At 42.1% G+C, this 27706-nt stretch overlaps 1 protein-coding gene across 3 annotated transcripts in view; it reads right to left on the reverse strand.

Moving 5' to 3' along the window:
- Window positions 1-27706, reverse strand: part of tpst1 (tyrosylprotein sulfotransferase 1) — a 71982-nt gene that overhangs the window by 8828 nt on the left and 35448 nt on the right. For all 3 annotated transcript variants that reach the window (XM_085479015.1, XM_085479014.1, XM_085479016.1), the window contains exons 2-3: window positions 16449-17480; window positions 6407-6605 (exon numbers count right to left, since the gene is read on the reverse strand). In XM_085479015.1, the coding sequence (XP_085335141.1) occupies window positions 6407-6605; window positions 16449-17305 (1056 nt within the window). In that variant the 5' untranslated portion in view covers window positions 17306-17480. The remainder of the gene's footprint in view (window positions 1-6406; window positions 6606-16448; window positions 17481-27706) is intronic.

The following is a 27706-nucleotide window of genomic DNA, read 5'->3' on the forward strand; positions in this document are numbered from 1 at the left end:
GTTGAATTTGTATCAATTTTAAAAGAGAAAGGCTATAACAATAATGATAAAAGCCAGAAGAACAAATAACTGAATGGATAAAAACAAACAGGGTTGCACTGATGCAGAGGAGGAGAAACAACCTCACTTTTCTCATCCACCAACATTAATGGGTGAAGCAACAAGATAAATCCTGGAAAGGAAGATCCTGAGATAGACCGAAGATTTCAGATAATAGTCAAATTGGCACAGATTCCAAAGTTTTTCCAGATCACTTGCTTTCACAATTACTTGCTTATGGCTCGGGATGGGAATCGAAACCTGGTTCTTGTTGAGAACGATTCCCCTATTCCCTCCTCGAATGACTTCACCACGTTGTGTAGCGTCATTTAGCAGGAAACATGGCGCCTAAGTGGCATGAAAGGGAGGAAACACTACGAATATGCAAAAGGTAACTAATCAACTAACAGTGCATATTCTGTTAGTGCGATTTGCCTTATTACAAAACCTGCTACTGCTTTGCGCTGCATTTAGTGACCATGATGAGACAGAGTCTGGCTCAGATGCTGGCAGTTGTCGCTGCAGTCTACCGGTAGCGTCTCCTTTCAGGCAGGATAGACGAATGTGCTAGGCCGGATCTCTTAAGATCTCACTGTTGGGTTTGTAAGGCCATGTTACTCCTAAATTTCTATCTTGTTCAAAGAGAAGATATAAAACACAGTTCTAAGCTAATCGACCTTAGTGTTCTCCTTTTTAAAAAGAATCGACAAAGAATCGATAAAGAATTGAATCGTTAAACAGAATCGAAAATGGAATCGGAATCATGAAAATCTTATCAATACCCATCCCTACTTATGGCCTTTAAAGGTTCCCTGTCATAACATCTGTGTGATGGGTAAACTGTTTTCAGTGAGCGCTGATAATGAGCTGCAGCTGGTGTCTGCTGGGCTTCACCTCCAGCAAACCGGACCTCATGAGTGGGAGAGAGCATGTGTGTACTGTTGACGATGCCTAAACTCAAGGATTCGAAATAAAGAGTTTGCTAAACCAAAGTCCATCATCATTGTGGCTATATCTATATGCACACGTCAACAAGAGCCATTGTTCAGCTCTGCAGTTCCAGCACGCTCTTTGTGGCATGCTCATCTGCTGCAGGTTTGGGTTAGTGTGGTAATGCATGGAGGCTATGGTCTCCAGCTGCTCTCCAAAATAGTCAGGTTGGGATCAGACTCCCTGCAGGACATCCATCTGCAGAAGCTACTGATTGCTATCAATCTGGCAGCTGAGAGGAAAAATGAGAACAGAACTTGAAAATGCTCTGCCAGATGATGGAGGGAGAGGGCCCACTAGCTAGCAACTTCAATGTTTTCAGAAATATGTTGCCAAGTATACTTTGGGAACAGCTGGCATACCTGGGTAGCCTTCCCAAATAAGATTCTTGTAAGAAACCCTACAATATCATATATTTTATAATGCAGGGGTGGGCAACTCCAGGCCTCGAGGGCCGGTGTCCTGCAGGTTTTAGATGTGTTCTTGATCCAACACAGCTGATTCAAATTGCTAAATGTTCTCCTCAACATGTCCTGAAGTTCTCCAGAGGCCTGGTAATGACCGAACCATGTGATTCAGGTGTGTTGACCCAGGGTGAGATCTAAAACCTCCAGGACACCGGCCCTCGAGGCCTGGAGTTGCCTACCCCTGATGTATTGTAAAATCTGTAGGCAAACAGACTGCAGAGCACTGTGACAGTCTGTTCGTTTGTCTAAAGCTGGTCCTCCTTTGTATACAAGAACTGTGGGCCAAGAGGGAGGGAACACAGAGGACAAATAAACAACATAACCTCTGCAGCTGGCTCGGTCCAGAGGGATCGCGCTGATCATGTGTAGATTTACACAACATATCTGACAACGAGGCACGCAAGTTTACTGTGAGCAATGTTAACTATTTCAGAGGAACCGCCACACTGACATGATTATTTACTGCATCCAAATTATGCAAACAGGACCACCATGTATGGCACAGTGACAACATGGAGGGAACAGCATGGAGAGCTGAGCATGCAGGCCTTGACAGCAAACTGGCAACACACAGGAGTGCAGTGCAGCACAGCAGCAAACGTTGCGATTTTAGGAGCTGTTCACTACAATGGAGCGTCACAAAAAACACTGCAGCTGCATGCAAACATGGAAACATCAGCATCGGCGAGCCACATCCGTGATGTGTGCTGCAGTTAATATTCATTGATATGCTGAATATGACGATCCAGTTATATACTCTGTTGCACCAAGTCGGTGACTGGATAGAATATTTCCACTTTAAACTTCATGAAGCGGGCTTTGCAAATCTTTCTCTAAAGTTTCCATCTCTCTGTGGTCAGACAGATTATTCCCAAGAAACACGCCAAAGCCCTCTCTCCGCTCACATCTTATACTCCAAAATGTTTCCATTCAGGTCATTACACTCCTGACGAGTAAAAATAGCATCAAGATGAATTCATTCTTCGCCTTCTCTCCCTCAAGTCCTGTTCTAACAAATGGAAAAGCAATCCAAACATTAAACACAAACCCGACACACAACTTTTTCAAAACCACCACTTTGAGTGCATCTCAGTTATCAGCCTACCTGCTAAGGTCTCACTGAGAGGTCAGATTCTCACTCTCTGCTTTGATGTGACCAGGGAAACACTTTGGAAATGGTACTGATGCTAGGCTCGAACTTAGCCACAGGTTATCTTGAGAGATGATCTCCCAATTTATGACACATTAAACCTACTACTTAAGAGGCTTCCCAAGTCATCACACACACTTGTATAAAGTTTATACTCTTATGAGATGCACAGCAGCTTAACTTTATGGTAAACTCTATAGTTTAAATGCCAGGTGTAAGACTTTGGGAAATACCTTGATGTTTGTTTGAAGAGATGGACAAGTATGTGGCACGGATGCCGACAGCCTCCACAGATGGACAGACAAAAAACACCCAGTGAAGAAAAAGCTCTGTGCTTTCAGCTTGGAAGCAACAAGTCAGACAAAAATGTTTGGACAGCAGTCTGATAGGGTGAGAGGTCAAGCCTGGAAAAACACACTAATCGTCCATGTGAGGCATTCTTCATCGTGTTCCAGCACTAAACTACTAATCCAACTGTGAACAAGAGTTCAAGGAGCACGGCTCGTCTACCTTGTCTTCTTACCAGTAATTACAATACTCTACTAACACCAGTCTACCAGCAGCAGACAGCTTGGACCATCAATCAATCACAGAATGGAATTTCACACTAATGGAAACCACAGCCTCCCTAAACTCTGAGTACCGGACGCCACAGGCACCAAGTGCAAGTCTTCCCAGTGGTCCTAATGCCTTACAATAACTCAAATTAGTTCCATGACGACTTGATGCTAGCATCTCTTATTAGAAAAAAGAAAATCTGACACACTGAGAAAACAGGTATCCAAGTAACAGGGAGACCTTGAAATAAAAATTAATTCCTGTCGCCAGACATGCAGTTTAAAACTCAAAGAGTGGGGCTGATAGCACGTCAGCTGATAGCACGTCAGCTGATAGCACGTCAGCTGATAGCACGTCAGCTGATAGCACGTCAGCTGATAGCACTGCCTGAGAAAAGGGGTTCAATAAAACATATCCTGCTCCAAAAATAACTACTGAGGGTTACACGTCTGGCAAGGATACGACTATGACAGCAAGTGCTTAAGCAGCAGCACGTTTATCTGATGTCAGCCATGAACTGTTGGTTTGGTGGTTCTGTTCCTGTCCCTCCTCTTACCCACAGGTCAGGCTGTTTACAGGCAGTGAAAGCAGACATGTACAGACATAAAAAAGGGTGTCTCTGGACACAAGCTTAAAGTGGTACTGGAACAGTACACAGCAGCAGTAGTTCATGCAGTAAAGTAGAAGCAGCTTTAATGGTAATAAAAATAGTTACATAATACACATAAAGTACTCCAAAGTGCAATGTCTGTTTCTACTGCATTAGAGTGACATGTGAAGGCAGAATATTCAAAATTGATATGGATCAAAAACATCGCCCGACTTTGAATCCCAAGCAAGTGTCAAGCTTAACCATACAACTATATCCTATACCCTTTTAATACTTCAACTACACATCTCGTTGTAGATACATATATAGATAGATAGGTAGTAGGGGTGCAACGATACTTTGGTGTCACGGTTCGATTCGATACTTTGGTGTCACGGTTCGATATTAAAAAAATGTTCATGCCTTTTTAATTTGTCATTTATTAAAATTATAAATATATATTTTAACTCAAAAGTACAGTTTTTAAATTGAATGTTGCTGAAACAACAAAGTAATAAAAAAAAAAATCTATCTGATCGAGAAATCACTCATCTTTGGAAAAGAGAGTTTATTCGTGGGTGGGGCTGGACGGCGTCAACACATTAACGAGCTAACTGCGCTAACACACTAGCTCCCACCCATGTAATTGAGCATTGCGTGGCACATCCAACATACTGTTTTACTTTAGTCCATGACTCGCTTACCTTCAGGGTCATACGTCACATGAAAACCAAAATAGTTCCAAATGCCAGATCTGAATGAGGGTAGGGGAAGGTTCAATTTGCCATGTTGCAACGAGCCTAAGTTCTGTCTTGCTAGCTTGCCCTGCGCTCTTCCTTCTGACTATGCTGTCTGTGTTGAGCGCTCAGTGGATCTGCGCTCGACAGTGCAGCCTAGGCGGAGTAGTCGAGCGCAGATCCACTGAGCGCTCAACACAGACAGCATCGTCAGAAGTTGATAAAATAAATTAAAAATTTTGTATTGTTCGATACATATGCGTACCGAACCGAAAGCACTGTATCGAACGGTTCAATATCGATACGAGTATCGTTGCACCCCTAATAGATAGATAGATGCAATTTTTGGATTTTACTTTCATATGTAAATTATTCATTTGAAACTGACCAAAGAAATGAGTTTTGCATGCTGCAAACTGTCCTAGGTAAAGGCAGATTGCCATTTCTTGTCTAGACCAGGGGCGGGGAAGTCCAGGCCTTAAGGGCCGGTGTCCTGCAGGGTTTAGATCTCACCCTGGGTCAGCACACCTGAATCCAATGATTAATTTATCACCAGGCCTCTGGAGAACCTTAACACATTTAAATCAGCTGTGTTGGATCAAGGACACATCTAAAACCTGCAGGACACCGGCCCTCGAGGCCTGGAGTTCCCCCACCCCAGGTGTAGACCATACACTCAAGCTAAGGTAACTCTGATGACATCATTATGTCTTTATTGCAGTTCATTTTTAAAACTTGACTAAGATCACAGAATCAGTGAAAATATAAAATATTTGCTATTCCATAATCTCTTGTGAGCACAGTACAGAGTGCTGTAGTAACATACACTTCATCTTGTATCTTCGTATTGTCTTTGGACACGATACTGGGTTTGTGTCCACATTTACATTGTTAATACTGAGGCTCATCGTGTTTGATCACACTTTCTAGACACTGTTCCTACCATGAAAATCATTTAGTGGACAGCAAAGGCAGGGTTTTAGAGTTTAAAGAAGGAAAAAGACAAACTCAAAATAAGTCAGGTGAAGCATTTGTCGGGGAATGTAATCATTTTTAGGGAATTTAGTTTCTAAACATCAGAACAATGACACAGATGTGACTGGATGCTAAATATGATTCTACAGGGTGGGCCATTTATATGGATACACCGTGATAAAATGGGAATGGTTGCTGATACTAAAGTCCTGTTTGTGGCACATTAGTATATGTGAGGGGGTAAACTCCTCAAGATGGGTGGTGACCATGGTGGCCATTTAGAAGTTACGTTGAAACCAAGCACACCATTGTTTTTCTTGTGACATTACCAATAAGTGTGATGTGTCACATGGCCCTCTTCCTATTGAAAAAACAAAAGTTGCCGACTTCTAAATGGCCACCATGGTCACCACCCATCTTGAGGAGTTTGCCCCCTCACATATACTAATGTGCCACAAACAGGACTTTAGTATCACCAACCATTCCCATTTTATCACGGTGTATCCATATAAATGGCCCACCCTGTATAACCAGAAGCTAGTTGGACCTTTTTAGTTCAGCTTATCTTAGCATAAAGATTTGATAGCACTACTGTTGCTCAAAGGCAATTGTTATTCATCCAGTCACTGAAGCTCAACAGTAAACACATCATTTCTCATCCATCTTCTTATCCAGTGTGTGAATGTGAGAGTGAATGAATAGTGGAGTTGTAAAGCACTTTGGGTGCCTAGAAAAGCGCTATATAAATCCAATCATTATTACTATTATTAGTATTATTATCATTATTATTATCCACTAAAAGTACTCTGACATTTCTCTACAAAACTTAGAAATAACATTTTAAGATGCTAATGGAAGTCCAACTGAATATAAATCATGAACACGTCTGCTTAGTACTCACCCTTCTAGTGTTGTCCAGCACTTTGGGGTCAGGTTGGCCATAGTTTGGGGGATTGGCATGTGGGTCATAGCCTAGCCTGGACAGCATAGGGGCGATGACGGCCATGTCCCTCACCACATCAGCTGGGATCTTTCCCACCCACTTGGACAAGGCCTCCACATTAACTGGCTTGATGACCTGGTCTGTGGACCTCTCCACCCTAACAGGACACAAAGAAGTGTTATTTCAAGTACGCACGTTGTTGGAACCTCGTTTTGCAACAAAGTGACTGTTAGCACACATTTAACCACGCTGACCACAGGTCACAGCATTATTTACACAGGTTGCCATCGTGGCTCGTCCTGTTTCACAACAGACCAGTCCATCACTCGCTTCTGTTCAGTGGAAGCATCTAATTGGCTGTAACCGGATTATAAAACGCTATTAAAGCTGAACTGCTGGCCTCTGTCACCAGCAGGTCCCCGTTAAACACAATGAATGAATAACTTTTTACACCATTACTTCATCGCTCAGCCGACATCCATCTCATTTGATCTACATCACTGGAAACGACACATGGATCAACCCTAATGGCTTAATGTCTGCTCCACACCAACATCTCCGTTTCACTTTGTTTAGAAAACTTCTGTAGCAGACAGAAAACCTCAAGAGTAAAAAAGCAGCAATAAACACATAATATAACTTATTTCTATGGAATCACAAAAAAAAGGCTATGACCTTTTTTAGAGTCTCAATACTTTGACTTTATGCTGAATTATCTGCAGAATTTAAGTGCTTCGTAGCGGCAAAGCTCTTCTAAGTAACATGAACCCATACAGGCAGATTTTTCTGATTTTAGGTTTTGTTGATGCTGAACATTAAACTGCTGTTTAGGTTGAAGATGAATTGCTCCACTCAGCCTTTTCTTCCATCCACCATTATCTTGGTAAATTATTCATCGTCTGAAATTAAATATTCAACCAGTGAGGGGATTGGACTTGATGGACTGCAGCTTTTATTTTCTGCAAGGAGCAAAGTGTACTAGCACTGACGAGCAGTGAGATGAACACTGAGCTCTATGGAAATGTAGATAACTGCTCTCTTAAATCACAAACACAACAAATCAAAGGGCATCCCGATACATGAATAAAATTAGTATAGAGTACTGTACCATTAGCCAGAGACCTGAATCAGTTTGACAGGCATCAGCTGAAAACACATTTAGATATTAGAGTTGCTCAAATTAATAAATCTCAGTGCTATCAGATTGTAAAAAAGCAGTATTCTGACTTTTTTCCTTCTGTATAAGGACAGATAGGATATTTCAAAGTAGTTACTGAAAAAAACTTTCATTAAAATATACAGGTTGCATGTATAACATACAGTTAGCTTTTATTTCTTTAATGGATGAATAGTCTTTAAGTGATGAAGAATGGGACCACACATTAACAGATGACACGTACAGTCCCGATCAGAGGTTTATACAAACTCAGGAGCATGAAAGTCATGGTAATATGAGCCGCTTTTAATCGTTTCTATGAAATGCTCTTTTTCCAGGGTGGAAGAACTGGGTGAACGAGTTCGAATTTATTTTGGTTTACAGTACACATACAGACCGTCTAAGATAGCCTGAATCTATCTGTCACAACTCTTTGGGGCAAAGGGAGGAAGCTGCTGTCTGTCCAATCAACCCTACAAATACATCAATATACACACACAGACACGACTTAAATACTTTACTTGGTGCCGAGTTCAACAATGCCTTAAATTCACATTTCGACACTTTTAAAATGTCACTACTTTGGGTCGTCTTTCAGATCTTGGCAAACTGTCACCCTTAGATAAGAGGCAATAGATCAGGATGAACAACCCACGAACCCTCAAGACTCAAGCCTGCCATGAACTGAAAATTACTGGAAACGCTACTGTCACTCGCCAGCCACAGCTTTGCATTGCCATGGTGTGGATGTTACCCAAGAAAGAAGGCCCTGCTCCAAAGGTCAACTAACATTTTCAGCTGGACAGGCCAAATACATAGTCTCATCTGGCTATAAAACTTTTCTATACAAAGGTTGATCTGTCACAGTTACAAGAGATCATTGGGGGAGTCAAGGTGAGGATTTCAAATCTAAGGACTGTCAAGCATGGTGGTGGTAGCATCATGCTGTGGAGCCGTTTTGCTAACCGTGGTACTGGTACATTACACAAAAGGATGGAGTAATGAAGGAGAGGGGCTAGCTCCAAATTCTATAACAGCTAGATGGTTGAAACTTCTTGGATATTTATGGAGTTAAAGAAAGAAGTTAGTCCGTGGAGTCGCGGATAAAGCAAAGAGAGAGGTACATCTGCATCTAAAGGACTCTCTTTGGATGATCCCAATGTTCACATTTTGGACAGAGAAGACAGATGGTTGAGAGGTGAAACATCTTCAAGAAACTTAAAGAAATCTAGACTCTTTTCTTTCCAAGCTCCTTAGTTTATGAGGAGCTTATGAAGGCAGCAAATGAGAAAGGAGGACAGAGAGGTTCATGACTCATGAAGTGCAAAAGATCGGTAAGGAGGAAGTGAGGGTAGCTACAAAGAAGATGAAGCACACTGGGTCTAGATGAGGTATTGAGATTTTTAGGAGAGGGGTCAGTCGACTTTTTAACCAGACTGATTAAAATGATTGTGGAGTGAGTGGATGCCTGAGGGATGAAGAAGTGTACTGGTGCCAGATGTCAAGAACAAGGCTGATGGTCAGATCTGCTGAGGTATAAAGCTAAAGGGCATAACTATAACTGATTGCGTAACAGATTAGTTGATCAGCTAAACTCATACCGTTTAGGTTTCTGTCTCTATGAATTTGCTTACTATTTCTCCCCGTTGCCTGTAGAATCTTGGAACTCAGCAGATGTAACTAATTTTAAAAAGAACAAAAAAAGAAAGAAGGAGATTTTACACAAGTTTACGTGAAACTAAACTTGTCCATTGTGTTTACATTGTAAAGATATCATCTTTGTAGAGCTCAGGCTGGGTTTTCACCGATAAAACTGCCAAAAGTGTATTCAGTAGAACTTTTCAGCCAACCGACCTAAAGAAAACAAAATGCATTTTTAAAAAGGCCTAAAACTGTGAAACCAGTGAAAGCAGCCTCCTTATTGATTAGTTGAACATGTTTTGTAACAGGGTCAGCAATCCATTTATTCTAAAAGGAACACACCGACATCAGTCTCTCCTGCCTCAGCTAGATTACACTCAGATGACCAAATATAAAACAGAACTTCAGCTTTGACCACACTTCATCACTTTTTCATGCAACAAAAATTTAAAAATGGCTTCTTTTATGAGATTATTGTAACTGGTTTGATGCCCAGTCAAGCACAGCGATACCTAAAGAGCAGGCAGAAGGAGAACGCTCACACCACAATGTCTATTTACCATCCAGGGTCCAGCCCCTCAATCCTTATGTTTCCTGTCAGACTCTATACTTCAATACAGCAATTCACTTTCCTCTAATCCATTTACTTTGCAATTGAATCTTTACACTGTACAGGCATAGCCTCCTGCATGATTAATAGATTGAGCTGGTTTTGTCATCTCAGGAGGACGGTGGAGATGGTTTCTACGGTACGGGCTAGGATCCAAACATCCACTCTGCAACAAATGGGTAGGGAATCACTTTAGGTAACTCCATCAAGACCCAAGGGGCGGCTAAGTGTTGATGTGGAACATAAATTGATAAAGAGGGAAGGCTGCTGAGCTTCACCATCAGGTTAGATGGAGCTAACCTTATTGACAAGAGAGCCAAAGGTCTCTATAGTACACATACCAATACAAGCGCCAAGTATATACAGGAGTACATCTGTGTCTCACGGTTCTGAAGTCATGCTGAAGTTCTGCAAACCTCAAACTTACATAGACCAGCCATACATTAATACTCAAGCATTATGAAAACACATATGGTGCAGTTTGCCATATAAATCCCATAAACTGAAGGAAAGTATATGGTAAAAGAAAACAGCATGGTCGTATGGTCACTTCACTATATGGCTATAAAGTGTATATATATGCGTATAAAAATCCCCCCCCCAAAATCCTTCTGAGAAAGCAGTCCATTGGCTTTTACTTCTGAAGGTTAAGGTGCTGTTAGCTAGCCCAACTTCTTCTTTTCTGTGTTTCCCTGCTGTAAGGATGACCATGATGCACTCTGACTTTAGTTCTTGCTCTAAGCCAGCGGTCCCCAACCTTTCTTGCGCCACGGACCGGTACCGGTCCGAGGCCCGGGGATTGGGGACCGCTGCTCTAAGCTGAAAGCTAAACATTGTAATGAAGATATTTTTTAATCCCCATTACATAACCCCAGTGAAAACTATTACTAGCAACAGACAATAATGTAATTTAATGCAGCGAGGTTTTTTCATGTCCAGTATTTTATGCAGTTAATAACTAAGCTTTCACTTAGATGCTTGTTTTATTTTGGAAAATGTTCCTTATCACAATTTACAATTAATTAGCACTTTTTATGCAACTTGAGAATTTACTTTCCCCCAAAAGGAGCACATAAGTAGGACACTGGCACAATAAATGAGGCAGACAGTTCAGTTTTAAATATCCCGTCTGTATAACTGAAGATTGACAACAATTCAATCATTTGCACTCTTACTAATGAACAAATGATGCATGCGCATTTCTCTTCTCAGCTTTAAATGAGATGTGACAAAACCCTTTTCTGGCCATCACATGACCACTCCCCTTCATCCTGTAATGCTCTTAATGGCCTTCAGCTTGTCAATTATTCAGTGCTGGGCCCTCTTTACCCAAGGTGGTGTTCTGTATCACCAAAAGCCAATAAGAGAATCGGATAGAGACATCTCGATCACAAATAGGTTGGAGAGTTGGGGAGGATGGATCAGACAGTTCAGTGCTCTGGGATAAGTAATGGAGCGGGTCTCTTAGCTAGGCAGGGCCTCCACTAAATCAACGCTAGGTAATTGATGTTAATGCTAAGGCAAGGTCCCAGTCTGGGGCCTGGCTGCCCACTGATTGAGATTTTTGTGTAGATAGAGATCAAATGCTGTAGGGTGGTGGAGGATGGGATTGTTGGTGGTTGGAGTGGGAAAGAGCCTTTAGCTGCCAGGTGTCATGGGGGTTGACTTTAATGCACTCTGGGCAAAGTACTTGATAGGAGGGCCAAAATGTTTGTGATGGTAAAAGGCAGTTGTGCTGCCCCGAAGGCTACTTGTGGCTGGCCGCATCTTCCATCAAATCGTATCAGAACCCATTTATGGGAGCGGTACGACTGTGGATCAAAGCCTCTTACAGCAGACATGTACACTGTGTACTCAACAAAAACTACTCATGGATGCACGTTAGGGTTGGGCAGTTTACATCACAGTGGAATCACCTCATCACACCGCTGAGTGTTTTGTTTCATTGGGTTTTTTTCTCCTGTTTGTTGCTTTTTTTTTTGGGGGGGGGGGGGGGGGGGTGCTCATGGTTACCTAGTTAAACACGACCCGAGGTTGTTTTTGGCTAGTCCTGTGTGGTTGTTTGATTTTAACACATGGCAGGATTGACATTACTTGATTTATAGTCCCCACAAATGTGTCCTTTTGTGTACACTTCGTCACACAGAGGGGGGCTCTTCACCCACACAAGACACGCTGCCGCAGGAAGTGGATGATGTATGCTACTGCCCGATGTTAAATGGTTGACAAGTGGTCAGAAATAGAGCAGGGAGCGATAGAGTTTACGAGGAACAGGAGAACCGCAAAAAAAAACTTCAAAGATCAGAAAATAAAGCATGAGAGCAAAGACCGTTTCACTTCAACTCTTTGTATGCAAGAACTTTGCTCTCCTCTGCAGCTGGCTCACACAAACAGATTTTATACACTGCCTCCATCTGACAACAGAGCTCACCGCAGGCAGACTGGCAGGCCCTGAACATGCTAGCTCTGCCCATCATAAAACCAGCTTCACTCTTTCAATTCAATTTTATTTATACAGCGCCCACAGAAAAACCCAACAATCAACAAAACCCTATGACCCCCTATGAGCAGCACTTTGGCGACAGTGGGAAGGAAAAACTCCCTTTGAACAGGAAGAAACCTCCGGCAGAACCAGGCTCAGGGAGGGGCGGGGCCATCTGGGGTGAGAGAAGGAAGATGGGATCAAGGACATGCTGTGGAAGAGAGCCAGAGCTTAATAACAAGTATGATTCAGTGCAGAGAGGTCTGTTAACACATAGTGAGTGAAGAAGAAACACCCAGAGCATCATGGGAATCCCCGGCAGCCTACTGCAGCATAACTAAGGGAGGATTCAGGGTCACCTGGTCCAGCCCTAACTATATGCTTTAGCAAAAAGGAAAGTTTGAAGCCTAACTGTTATGGACCTTGAAAGTAGAGATAGTGTCTGTCTCCTGAATCCAAACTGGAAGCTGGTTCCACAGAAGAGGGGCCTGAAAACTGAAGGTTCTGCCTCCCATTCTACTTTTAAATACTCTAGGAACTACATACCTACAGCATGCTTTATTCGCTCTAATAGAATATTATGGTCACCAGTAAAGAACGCTGCACGGAGGTCTAGCAGGAAAAGCTAGACCTCAGTGCCAATTGTGAGACAGTGCTTGGAAGCATTCATCTAACTCGGTTGTACTCTAAAAAGCACTGAGTTCATTAGCCAACCCTGCTGATCATCACACTTCATAATCAGTTCACTCCTTGATTACCAAATTAGCAAGTTTGTCACTATATTTAGTGACTCATCATAACCTATTTGGTAACACTTTCTCTGAAAAGTAGCTGACAAAAAGTTAAAATGTAGCAGTCTTGCTCTCTCCGTCTGTTCTGTTCAATGACGGGAAGAACGAATCAGCAGCAACTGTAAATGAGGCATTTTCACATTTGCTTTGATTTCTTTCACTGACATGATTTTCTGCACCGTGATCATTACTCACTGGACAGACAGCATTGTAACTGAAATCTCGTGTTTGGATGATAGATAAAAACAAATTTAGCAGGTAACAGACACCAACAGAAACAGTATAATTTGATTAAATCTATCATCTTGTAAAGTGATGTAAACTCTGTAGATTCCCGCTACGTCTTGGACTTTGTCCCTGATTCTGTTTGTTCCAAAGAAAAGGACAAAGCAGTGTCTCCACCCCAAAGAGGTCTTACCACACCCTTACCTGGTGCAGACATTTGATCTGTTCTGGCCTCTTTTTTCTTTCTATTCAGGTTTTGTAGCTTCCTGTACCTGTATAATAAACAGGCTTAAGCACTCGGTGCTTGTTTAACTCAGATGTAACCACTGAGGAGAATTTTTCCACCGTCTGGACACAACTGAAAGTCATTGAGAGACACAGGTACTTTGGCCTTTCTGAGGACCTCTGCCTTTGTCATTTAGTCATCAGAGTTGTACCAGTAGGGCTGAAGGACACTCGGGAATCTCTGTTGTATCAAAGCCTGCGTCACAGCACGCATGAAAGCACCTGACATTAGTTTCACTGCTTGGTTTAAAGCACGAAGCCATCATGGTTTATTCTGTTTATAATGTAAGATGAAACCTAAATCCAGACGTTTAACTGTATCAATCTTTTTAAAAAGTTACAAATTAGTCTTCAGGGCTTTAATACATCTATTAGTGTCTTTTCAATTTGAGATAGACGGGATAACTTTAACAAGACACTTGCACGTTTTTGCAAAAATAGAGCAGCTGCAGGAGAAATGTGGATATATTTAAACACCACATTAATATAATGGAACATAAACCTAGTTACGTGGATCTCCCTTCATCTTAATGACAGGGCAGTGACACTGACAAAAAAAATTATAGTAGGCATTTTTGTTCTTCCAGCTTTGCTTCCTGGCTTCATTTGAACTTTACTAACACAGCATTTTTACAGCCTTACTGACCAAAGCACTTAAAAGCACACAGAGCTTCACACCCACTCACTGGCCCCAGGTCAGTCTCCTGCTTATGTAGTGTGGACTCCTTGGTAAAGTAAATGGTGAAGGTGTTTATATAGAGCTCTAACCTCATTGAGTAATAATCAATTTATCCATTCAGATGCACATACATACAACGCTTTATTTTATGACACACACACACACACACACACACACACACACACACACACACACACACACCTACCTCCCAATCAGTGGGTGACCTGATCAGCCCACTGTGCCACAGCAGCCCTTCAGACAAAGACTTGGTTTAAACACGTGTGTCAGTACATCTCAGATCTGGATAAAGAATCTCAGTGCTCTAAAAGCACTGGTTGAGGGCAGAGGAAAAACTGCCCTCCAACGGAAAGAACTTTCAGTGTGAAATAACTGTATACACGGAAAATATTAGATGTATTATGTGTATTTAGAATATGAATTATTTTGAATGCAGTCAGCGTTTTGTCCACAAATGGAAATGAGCTGCAGGCCTGACCCACCTGATCCTATCCAATTCAAAACTGGGCATAACTGAACTTTACTGACCTCTCGCCTACATGTTCACCGTTCCTTAAAACTAATATTGTTTATTGTAAATGTAAAACCTAAAAGAAAGAAGACGGCCGGTTACCAATTTCCATTTGGCAGGAAAGAACTCGGCCCTCGCATCTTACGACAGAGGAAGTTGGATGTCTTCACAGAAGATTACAGTAAAGATGGGCAGTTACTGCTCAATAGACGCAAAGCATTTTAAACAGAAACTTGGAAGTGTTCTCATAGAGGGATAATAACAAAATGCGGCCTAAATATCTCCTGGAGAATAGGGAGTGTTTTCTACCATGTGGCAGGAAGACCGTGGTAGCAAAGGGGGTTGGGGATAATATGAAGCAGACAGAGAAAAGTTTCCTCAAAAACTTCCAGAGGCCAGCCTCCCATAGCAGAGTATTCAAAACAACTCTGACACCAGGCAGGGCCATTAGGCAAACGTGCTCACAGTGCAGCAATGCAGACATCGTCTCATATGTTTCAAGTCACTAATGATGAGTCTCACTGTGTGCAGCTGCAGGATGTTTCATCTGTAGTGAAATATAACAGTGGAACAGGGAGGATACGTTTCAAGGCCCTGTTTTTAACACCATCAAGAACTCAGATTATATAGAACATGACGTTTCACTTCACACATTGCTCACCAACAAGTCCTTTTACCTTAAGGTTAATAGTCAATCCATACATTCTCTCCCTCAAGGCTAAGTAGTTGAAAGCCAAGTCGACATGGGCGCTCCCAAGCGCATTTCTATTGCAGTGGGAATGTGATATACGACAAGCCTGGCTCACCAAGTGGAGCTTGTGGGCCAGACACGATTTACAGCTTCTTGCATCACCAAACATTTAGCTTCAGAGCTTCAGCAATGCAGCTGTAGAAAGAAGGTTGTGTAGAAACTGTAGCTACATACATGGATAAAAGGGGAAACGGCTTTGATAAACTACATTCCAACGGGGTTAAATGTCCAAAACGTCAACGATCCTCAGAGCAGCGAGCTGGAAATGAATCATAACATAACACAGATGGATGATGATTCAGCGTGCGCTGTGCTAGTAACAGCTACAGAGCACTGGAAGCAGCTCAGCTACCCCAAAATGCGTCTTCAGCATAAGACACACAGACACCCATTTTACTCATTAGTGCACTCAGTCCTAACACAACAGACACACAAGTGAAGAAAGGAGGCGTTTGAGTTTGAGCAAACTGCACGAAGAGGAGATTTTCCCGAAAAGGCGTCGTATAGAGCTGTGCTGTAATGAAAGAGCTTACCCTGCATGTTAACAAAACGGTCGCCTGCAGACACAAACAAAAGGGATCAAAGACACATCAGCCAATGATGTGTCACTCCGACATTTTAGTTTAGTTACTGTAACTGTAGCCAAAGTTGAGCTACAACTGATCACATTTGCCATGAAACATTCACAGCTTTTCTCCCAAAAGTCTATAGTTTAAGAATTTTTACAAAACAACAAAAGAAAAACAACGTTAGATTGACATTATCCAGACCAGATGTTTCCTTTCAAAGTAAAAGCACAGAACACAGGGCTGGGAAAGGAAAATTGTAGGAATGCCATCAGCATTACTTACTTGGAGAGGGACACTCCTCCAGCTTTCCCTATGAGCTCCTCGTGGTGGAGAACGGCATCATTCCAGGGAATATCAAGGAACTTCAGCAGTGTCCTCATCCATTTTTCAGGATGCAGCACCAATTGTTCATAGTGCACAGGCAGGCATTTGTCTTCAGCGTCCAGGCACTGAGTGTACATCGTCTCTATGGCCCGGTTCCACTTGGTCAGGCAGTCCCTGTAGCTCCCCAAGTCAAACCCAGCAATGGTCACCTTTCGCGAGATCATGGAATGGACCGAAGCCCGACCGTCTCTAATCATGAGCACAAACTTGGCACGGGGAAATATTTTGGCCAGGTAGGAAAGAGATTTCAGTGCAAATGGGTCCTTGTTGCACAGAAAGTTGGCGGGCTCACCGTGCTTGACGATTATTTCCAGCAGGAAGGCCTGCATGGCGGCGTCCAGCACCTCGTCAGTCACGCCAGCCTCGTCCAGGCGCATCTTCTCCCGACCCGAGCGGCTCCACATCTGTTTCATGGCCAGGATGCGTGGGATGACGCGAGTTTCCTCACCACAGCGGACCTCGGGGTGGGCGTCCAGCATAGCTCGCATTAGTGTGGTCCCGCTACGGGGTACGCCACCGATGAAAATGAGCGGCATGTCTTTGCTGTAAATGAACGGCATGCTGAGGTTCTGGCCTGTCCGTAAGGTGGTCCGCATGCTGCCTCCCAGCCCAGACAAAGGCAGGATTCCTCCTGGCTGGCTGTACTCCTCGATGCGATGGTGACACTCCATTGCATGGCGGCCTAAGTAGAAAACTGTGACCGAGCTGATGACCAGACAGGCCACCAGCAAGTTCTGTTTCAGCTTGCCAATCATGCTGGGGCCACAGAAGGGAGAGGACAAGATAACCACAGGGGCGATTTTTGGGTATGGGGGTAAAGGAAGTAGAGGGCCAGTAAGGTTCCCACCCTTTATGTTTGTTTACTGGGAACCGGGCATGGATCGAGCTCCCTGGTGCACAGCAGGTGTCTGGTCTCCAGCTCCATGAGCCCTGCATGGTGGAGAGAAGAGACACATTGAGATCTGGTCGCACCACAGGAAACACTGATACGACAGAACTGAAAAGAATCATTTGTGTCCAGATTCGCCTCGTTCTCGAGTTATCGTATTTACAAATTTGGGGTCGATGTCCTGCCGACCAGCAGGGTGAAGAAAACTAAACGAGCTCTGCCTGTTTTTTGCAACACTCTAGTGGACCTTAAAGTGTTGCAAGTCAAAGTTTGTTGAAAGAAATAACGAGTTGCTAATAACAGACTAAGAATACACAACAACAAATGTGTCCAAGCTGCATCCCAGCTTTGAATTTCTGGCGGCACATATTTCATCTGCGACATTTACTGTCAACCTCTAATTATGATATGGGCAGCCACTCATGCTAATTCTGCAGAAAGGACAATGTGTGCATGCATTCAGTGAATACACACATCCTGCTCATACATACTGCAGTGGGCAGGCTGGCAGTTTTTGACAAGTGAAAGCTGCAGGCTGAATACAGCATATTTGCTGGAGCGTTTTCTCTGTGCTGGCAGAACAGCCACAGTCGGCCGTACTGGAAGAGGAAGATGTTAGGGTTCAGGCAATCCACAGCAGGCAGGGGCAAAGTGAATCCTCACTTTCAAACCACATATTCAGTCTTGTTAACAATACCAGTAGACTGTCTAAATAAAATGATCTTCTGTCTTTAAAGCCATTTGCATCCAAGGTATCTGGACTTTTGGCCTCGGGAACCTTTTGTCTGGAAACATCAACGTCAAACCTGTACAGGAGCTTTGAGCACTTAGGCCTCAGCTACACTCTGCTGCTGACACAGGGAGAGACAGCACTGAGTAGTCATTCCTGTTATGGTTCTTTGAAGTCTGCTTGAGGTTCATTGCTAGGTGCACATGTGCGGTTGGTGCATTGCAGAGCAGCAATGATTCATCAATTAACTGACGTTTTGTTTAATCCATGTAACCGTGAGTGTTACAGCAGAAACAGATTGAGGAGCATGCATGTGAATAAAACTACGGCAACCATAAACTCACGCGGCCCACAGCTTTCTCCACAAAGACACTGATAACACAACAGCAGCAGTGAAGATGATGCTATCATAGTTTAGCATTGAATGTGAAACGTCCAAAACACCCACACTTATACTGTAATCACCATCAAAACCTTTACTCCTGGGAAAAAGCTCATGCAGGTCCTTCATGAATCATCATGTGCAAACTCATGTGAACTTTCTGCCATTTGTTTTACACAGCAGTAAATCCATAGCACAGCTGTTCCAATGAAAGCATACGTACACAGCTGAACTGCTAACTTAGTCCGACCAGGCAGCTTGCTGAAGGCTGACAGCAGCTATTTTACTTTATATGCCAGTGTCACCTGCGATAAGCAGAGGGTGAATCTAAATGGGGGCATGGAGTCTTAATTCAAGGCTTTAGTAGATTATTTTGTAGATTTAGACGAATATAAAATATATTAAACTGCAGTAACAAATAACATGCATATAAAAAGCTCATTCTTTTTTGTGGGCCAATAAAAGCACACGTGCCAGTAAGCCACTGACCAGAGGCTGTTAGGCTGGGCACTGAATTATTATTAACACTAATTATTAATATCTACACAATCAGAACATGAAACGAAATGTTGCAACAAAGCACAGGCCAAACCTCAGATCTGCGCTCGGAGAATACTGACTGGTCCCTCTCTTCATTGCCGTCATCACATGCTCTTTTAAAGGCACACAGACACACACTAACCCATAAACTACCACTATCTTTGTGTGCATCTGCGCACATACAGATGAACACACACCTCATCCAGGAGATACAATACTGAATGCCTTTGTCTCCTAGTGCAATAAAACCTTAACTGAAGCAAAAACTCTGCATCAGAGATTTTTATCTATGTATTCATATTACGTTCACCGAAACATCCTGTGGCTGCTCCAGTTTTGTCTAACGCCAAAGAAGATTCAGGTTGCCATTAAATTTTTTGATCAATGCTCTTTAGCACCTAGCCTCATACCTGTATTAACTATTTAGTCTGTTTACATAGATTCCACCTCATATGAGCACGATGGTTAGCTGCCTATGACAGCATCAGTCCACAGCAGTGGAACAGCGGGGACTGCGACACCAGCACGGGACAGGCAGAACCCAATGCAGCCATCTCCACATTTGCATCATCATCAGTGCCATTTGGATGCATCATCGTCTGGAACACCAGACACAACATCATCATCATCTTCTTTCTCTAATTGATTAGTGGTTTCATTTCTCCCAAAGCCAACTGCAGACTGGGATGTGATGACGTTGTGGATGACGGTATTAAAACGTCTCTCGTTTCCCCGTTTATTTTGTGCCGTTGCAAAATACACCGTTTACTGCAATATTTTTTAATTGCTTTACATGACGGTTTCAAATAGTCACCATGGCAACACAGAAGAACCAGCCAAAGGAAATTGAGGAGCGTTTTTCTAGACGTGGGGTTAGCTGAGAAGCATGGACGCGGTTTGGTTATGAAATTAGTGCTGAAGCTATCGATTAATCTATCAATTATTCCATCGATTAATCTGATAAGAAATACTTTTGTCTTATTAATGAGCAATGATAAATATTCAGAATAGAAAAAAATACGCCCCCTTCAAAATTAACTGTAAAATAAATATGAAATCTAAACTGAGGCCTTAAAAAAAAAAAAAAGCATGTTTACTCTGTCTTGTTGGAAAGCTTTATGAGTCATTGTGCGCGTTTGGCTGTGTGTTTAAGTGTGCAGGTCAATGAGTGAGTTTCTGCCTGTAAGCCTATAAAGGAGCATGTGAGCATAGCAGCATACTGAAGTTTTCCCTGTGCTTTGATGCAAAGTTTGTGCTGCTGAAAACAAGACATTATGATGGAGCAGACGTTCATTAATATCAACAAGAATTCACCGCCTAACCTAAAGTCCCTCTCATCAGTTTAATTTTTAGATTTTTAACACTATTTAATTAACAATGTTTGATATTATCTCCCTTTCAGTCTGAAAAATATTATGAAAACTTCAAAATAAATATGGTTTAGTGCATGCCATGCCCCCTTTAGACCCACCCCTGGTAAGTTAACAGTTAATCTGCATATTTTAACACAACTTCTGGAGACTTCCTGCAGATTTTTATCTATGTAAAGCAAACAGTGGTGGATGGAGCAGGTACAAAGTTCGCTTTCCTTCATGTCAAAGTTTGTTGGTGCTTTGATGAAGGACCGCGGTTGCGGTTTCCCAGTAAAGCTTTAAATGTTGATTACAGGAACAGTGCTGCTGGGACGATATAACCGACGATATAATTGATGCGAGACAAAATACAACTCCACAACATTACTAGCGCAAAAAGACAACCTTCCATTTATTTTCACTTAAACAAGAAGCTGGTTTTTATGTACATTAAAGCTTTATAAAAATGTAACAGTGCAAATGCAAATTCCTTGCTGAAAGTTTAACCAAAAGGCATTTCCAGTAGAAATGGGCTGACATATCCTGAGCATAACCATGTATAATATCCACTGAAGTTAAAAAGAGGTGCTTTGCAACATTAAACTGCAGTGTGCAGTACGCATTTTTCGGACCATAAGGTGCACGGGATTATAAGGCACATTAAGCGAAACAAAGCAGTCAGATAAATCAAACTTTATTAAACTCATTCTTCTTGCTTCCTCCACTTCTGTACCATTGATTCATTAATGTTGAATTCTCTGGCAGCTGCTCTATTCCCATGTTGTTGCAGTATATTAATGACTAACCTCGTATTGTGGATGGATTATCTCAGTTGTTCTCCTGACTGAAGTTTGGTCCGTTTACAGCATCCTGCCATGCGATTGCATTTGTCTCTAACCATGAAGAACCTTCACGTTAACTTTTATAAGTGGAAAAGTGTTAGTGTTCGTCCTCCAGCTTCACTGTTTATGTTATGCTAACATAGCTGTGTCGCTAGCGATCACGTAGCACATCATTATATACCAGCTAGCCCAACTTCAGTAACCCTACAAACGTCACTGCTGTTTAGTTTCCTGTCTTCATTTATGTTGGAAGTGATAGCAGAGCTGTACGTTTGATTTTTTTTCAGAAATCTCTCAGTCAGAACATGCTATATCATGCTTAGGTAACTAGCGAAACTAGCGAGCTAACTTCCGCTAGCTTCCTGCTAGCTTCTAACTCCGTTAAATGTAATAACTTTTGTTTTCATGGATGCCTGGAAGTTAAACTTTATAGTTACACCTGGTAAAGCAGCAATGCTGATCGTTTTATTAAAGATGAAAGAATTTAGACAGTTTTTAACGCTCAGTGATGCTGCAGTGTTGTTTGACCTGAAGCATACGGAGTTTAGGACCCAGATTACTCCCAGATTTAAGAGCATCTTAGTCCGACAAATACGACGGCCGCTTGCATGTTCTGCAAAAAAATGTGCTTTGTGTGTATCTGACGGACAAACACCAAACCAGTTCCACATCACGGAAGTTGCACCATTTTTACAAACCAATTCTGGTTCATCTGTTTCACTCAACAATCGGCCATGTGCGTATGAAAACAAAGGCACTGCGCATGCGCGTTTTACTCCCATTCTATCGCGATATTTCATTTTCCTATCGTTGCCTAACATTATACCAGTATTACCGTGAACGGTATAATATGGCCCAGCCCTACACTGCAGTCAAACTATTTTCCAGTCCACTGCTCTCCAGGGCTGAAGTCAGTTTCATAGTGGCATAACTGTCCGATACAAATCCTCATTCAAACAAGGTGAGGTTGTAGCTTTTCTTTTGATATCCCACTACGTTCACATGTGAAATCTTTACTTGGGGAGAAGATTGAACCCAGACTAAAGCTGACTGCTTGTGGTCAACATTTCCTCAGAGCATTACGCCAGCTCAATGCAACTAACATTGCGTCATTTTCAAACTGCCAACTCTCTGAGGCGAGCAAACTGGAGGTTTACACAGAAAGAAAAAGGACATTGATAAACAACATCTTTTAAATATCAGACCAATCCCAGTAGCTTACACACACCCAAAAAACTAAATAAATACAAAATTAAAAATTATATATCAATGAGCTTGTAAAGGACCACTTCACCATCGCGTGCAAGTCATCTGGAATCTATTTAATAATTGTTACAAAATTACTTAAATTCAAAAAAATCTACTATCAAGTTAGGGTACGAGTCAAACCGAGCAGGTGGACGTGGAAAAAGGTGATAAATAAGCTCAGCTATGAAAACAACATACATTAGGTTCATATATTCTAAAGCAGGTGACTCTGCCGACAGGTACTCATAACTACCGCACCCACACAATCTCACATCTGTGTGCTCAGTGATTCAGTGTTAAAGGTCAGGGGGAAGTCACAAAGCATCGTAGGTGGCCAACACCTTTGAAGACTGCTGCAACTGCACTTAAAGGTAAATTTCTCCTACTGATCGTCACTGGCATTTCAACATTACCAATCTGTGTAGGTTGTACTGAGATTTCTCCTTACGAAAAACTCTAAATCATCGCATTAATTCATTTGAGGTTACATAAATTTAAATTGACACTTTAAATTGACAGAGCGGCACAGAGAGAGAAGCAGCTGAAAGTTGGTTTAAACAACTGATAACAATCAGACCAGAAAAGTTTCACAAGAGCTGAAAGGAAGTAAGGGTGAGAAATGGAGAAGCGTTAAAGACATGGAAGGTGAGAAAAACAACAAATGAGTCCTCACGGTACCGCTAATAAAACGGCTACACTGAGTGAGTTCTGAATTATTTAATGAACCAAAACTGTACACCTGACTTCTACTATGTGATGATTTATGGTCATTGTCATTATCCAGAAACAACAACATATCACTTCTGTTTAGTTTTCTGTCTTCATCTATGTTGGAAGTGATAGCAGAGCCGTACGTTTGAATATTTTCAGAAATCTCTCAGTCAGAACATGCTATATCATGCTTAGCAGGAAACTAGCGAGCTAACTTCCTGCTAACTTCATCTCCGTTAAATTTAATAAATTCTGTTTTCATGGATGCCTGGATGTTAAACTTAATTGTTACACCTGGTAAAGCAGCAATGCTGATCATTTTATTAAAGATGAAAGACTTTAGACAGATTTTAACTCTCAGTGATGCTGCAGTGTTCATTTGAATTTGGGACCTGAAGCTGACGGAGTTTAGGACCCAGATTAGTCCGCGAGGCTCCTGACTACAGTAGCCGTAATGCTCTGACAATCCATCAAGCAGTGCGGCGGCATAGCTTACCAAAGTCGCACAAGAACATTTTTTGACATGTTTTGAGCGCCGTGTAGCACAAAATTGGTTCGAGGTAGGGCTGGGCGATATATCGAGTTTTTTAAAAATATCGATATATTTTCATACGAGATATAAGATGTGACAATATCGTTCATATCGATATAGTCTATGTTACGTTATAATTATACTTGTGGAGCCGCAGGTTTGCCTCTCTTTCGTCCACTTTTGTCTCTACGCAACGTTACTCGGCCTGGCCTCTCCTTCACTGAACACAACTCCGCCTCCCCCATAACTTCACCTGCAGGCAATAACAAGATGAAAGCGGAAAATCTCCGTTAGCGAGTTACCGTGCGTGGGGCTGGACGGCGTCAACGTGTTAGCGAGCTAACCGTGCTAACGAGCTAACCGCGCTAACGACATGCAGCCCGGAGGAGCTGCACGGCCTAAAATCCTTTCATTTTCTCAAAAATCGACAGTGCGCCTTATGTATGAATTCTGGTTGTGCTTACTGACCGCGAACCGATTTTATGTGGTACACAGCGCTCATCAATCTGTCAAAAAATGTTTTAATATGACTTTGCTAAGCTACGGAGCTGCACCGCTTGATGGATTGTCGGAGGATTACGGCTACCGGGGAGGAGCCTCGCGGAGTGATACGTACTGTGTGTGTATAAGGACCACAAATGGCACCTGTTCAGAGACGTGGTGCAGCTGTGAAGTCTCTTTGTTATTCTGCTCAGCGTCTATTAGTTTACATTTTGACTGCACAATTGTGAGCTTTTTGTTATGCACAAAAACAACATTGTTTTCTTTTATTTATGGACCATGATTATTTAATAAATGCTGATAATTTATTTTTGAGTAATTTCTTCATGTACATCTACGCTGTATGTAAATAAAAGTGCCCGTGTGACATCTGGGACACAGTGTGACTAAGAACTCTCTTTTTGTTCTTAACTTATGGCTTTAAAAGAAAAAGAAAAAAAAAAAATCGAGATATATATCTTATATCGCCATCCAGCTAAAAAATATCGAGATATGAATTTTGGGTCATATCGCCCAGCCCTAGTTCGAGGTCAGTAAGCACAACCAGAATTCATACAAAAGGTGCACTGATGATTTTTGAGAAAATTAAAGGATTTTAAGTGCACCTTATAGTGCAGAAAATATGCTAATTTGTGATTTGGTAACCCTAGAAGCTGGGAACAACACCTACCTTTCCCTGCATGTCCCAGTGTTTTGGAACAATTCTGTTACCTGGCGTTCATGTGCATCTCCACATGACATAAAGACACCGCCCAGATTCATAAACCGCTCCGATAAGCCAACAAAAAACAAACAAACAAACAAAAAAAGTGCTTCATGAATACCACTCTGTTTAGCTTAAAGACACACTATCACACATCTTGTACATCTGCAGTCTCCCAAAGACAAAGCGAGAACTTTGTGATGATTTAGAGACGCTGCCAGCAGAAAGTATTATTTGGGTTTTCTCAAACTGTTCGTGCATGAAGCCATTACTCTGATTCTGAAGATGAAATCTAAGGATAGGTGTCCTTTGAAATGTAATGCCGTTTACACAATTAGCTCCAATTCAAAAAAGATAGTTTACATGAAACAGAAAGCAACTGTCTTTGTGGAACGGTCAAAACTCCCAAATGTATATGTTATCTAGAAACAGGTCGCTGCAATAACCAAACCTGATAAGACACTTTAGTACTGATAAATACCTAATAAGGAACATGATTCTGATAAAGTCTCTGCTCTTTTACAGCAATTCAAAGCACTATCAATTAAATTCTTTTAGAAGTCGCAGATTCTCATTTTGTGTATTTCTGTGTAGTGGGACTGCCTAACCTGTCATTACTGGGGAAGGCTAATAAACAACGAAGATTTACAGTGGCATTGCTGATAACAAACTGCAGTTGATATTCAGAGCAGAGTCCTGTTACACCTCACACCGGGCTCAGATGTGTTTGCACTAAATTAATTGAGGCTCTTCTCTCCTGTTGCTGATATGTAATCCCGCTGGCAGGATATTTTTCCCATTGATTTGTTAGGGCGAGCAGCTGAGGCTAAGGCTTCTCTCAGTGGAGCAACAGTGAAACCAAACCACATGAAACACTTAATAATGATGGCATCTGCACCTCATGAAGTCCTGATGGGAGAGGTCTGTGATAACGGTGAGAAAAAGTAAGTTGGAGGCGAAAGATCCTTTCATATGTCTGTCAAGTCTGATGTTAAACGATAAGAAAAGCAGCCTTGTGAAACTTTGTTTTTCTCCCATTAAATGCTCCTTCTCTCTCACTCTCCCTGGCAGAGAAACGGGAAAAATGAACTGATGTTAACAATCTGTCAAACACTCTCAAAGCCACACACATTCAACGTGCTGCCTCTGCTACCTTCTATGGGAGCACAGCACAAATAGAAGCTAGCTGGGCTGCACCACATCTACTAATACAAGCTTGCAAGCATGTATGGAGCGGCTGTAGTTCAGGATGCAGAGCGGGTCATATGCTACTCAGGAGGTTGGTGGTTCGATCCCTAGTTGCTCCAGTCTACGTGCCAAATATCCTTGAGGTTCTGTAGCTCTGCATGCTAACAGACAATACTGTGTCCTTGTTTACAGAGTCCAACAAGGACACGGTGTCACTTAACCTACCCGTGTTTACACTGTTGAAGAGAAACAACAGTAGTGAGTTTGGTCATCAGGCTCTTACTGATAATGATTCATCCTTTCATTTCTGATCCGTGATCTGGTGCATTCCCAAACTTCCACACAACCGCATGCTCAATCACCAGGACCACAGCTTTTAACCTGCCCACAACCTCTGTAATAAATCAGATGTTCTGTACAAACCCAATGAATCTCTAGCTTAACCACATGACAGGGACCAGTGATGGGTTTCCGTTCACCCCGAGACAGGAAAGTCATGGTGGAGTTTGCCAAAAACCAAATAAGACCGTGCTAACCTCTGTATTACCTGCAGCCATTTCACAACAAAGAAACTAGGAATGAGGGTAAACAGTCTTCCTCTCCTCTTATATTTACAACCCTTGAGCTCCACTAAGCTCAAGTTCCACTGAGGAAGGGAGAGCAGTAGGTCTTTTGTTCTTAGCCAATAGATCGGTGTGCACCAAAACCACACCCCATGTCTGCTTCTGACAAACGTCAAAAAGGCAAACCGTGGAAATAACACCCAAGCAGCTCAGAGCAGAGTATCACAAAATCATCAGCTTTTTAGAACCAAACAGAAACTTTGACAGAGGACTCCCAATCAATGCTGTGTGAGGGTAATGTCACAGAAAGGCTTTGTGGGGCCTTGATGATCAACCAAGTTGAATGGCTGATCCAGCTTGTTAACTGACATATAGCACTTTTTAAATACAGTCGTCCCTCGTTTATCGCGGGAGTTACATTCTAAAAACAAACCGCGACAGGTGAAAGGCGCGAAGTAGCCAACTTTATTTATTTTTTTACAACTATTATAGATGTTTTAAGAAACTCCTCACTACACACTTTATACTCTTTTCTCAGACAGGTATGAACATTTTCACACTTTTCTCTCTCTTGTTAAACTCTCAAAGTTCAAACCTTCGTAGAAAAATAAGTCCAGTATCATAGAATGAAGCCAAAGATCAAACCCTGTTTTCAGCTCCAGAACATGGGAATAGAGCAGCTGCCAGAGAATTCAACATTAATGAATCAATAATGAATCAATGGTACGGAAGTAGAGGAAGCAAGAAGAATAAATGAGTAAAGTTTGACTTATTTGAATGTTTTCGTTTAATGTGCCTTATAATCTGGAAAATACGGTAACTTCTACCTTCCTTTGGCATGTCCAGAAGCTTTTTGTGTGATGGTTAGCATCTTCCTCTGCCTTTTGGGAGCTACTGCAGGAGCCTTTGACGGTGCAAAATCTTTCATCGGCATTGTTGTGTTTGTTACTTACAAACATACAGTACAGCACTTCA

The sequence above is a fragment of the Copadichromis virginalis genome, linkage group LG14, assembly GCF_057382275.1.
Source record: "Copadichromis virginalis isolate Kocher_CV1m ecotype Utaka linkage group LG14, C_Virginalis_male_GT1.1, whole genome shotgun sequence".
Classification (NCBI taxonomy): domain Eukaryota; kingdom Metazoa; phylum Chordata; class Actinopteri; order Cichliformes; family Cichlidae; genus Copadichromis; species Copadichromis virginalis.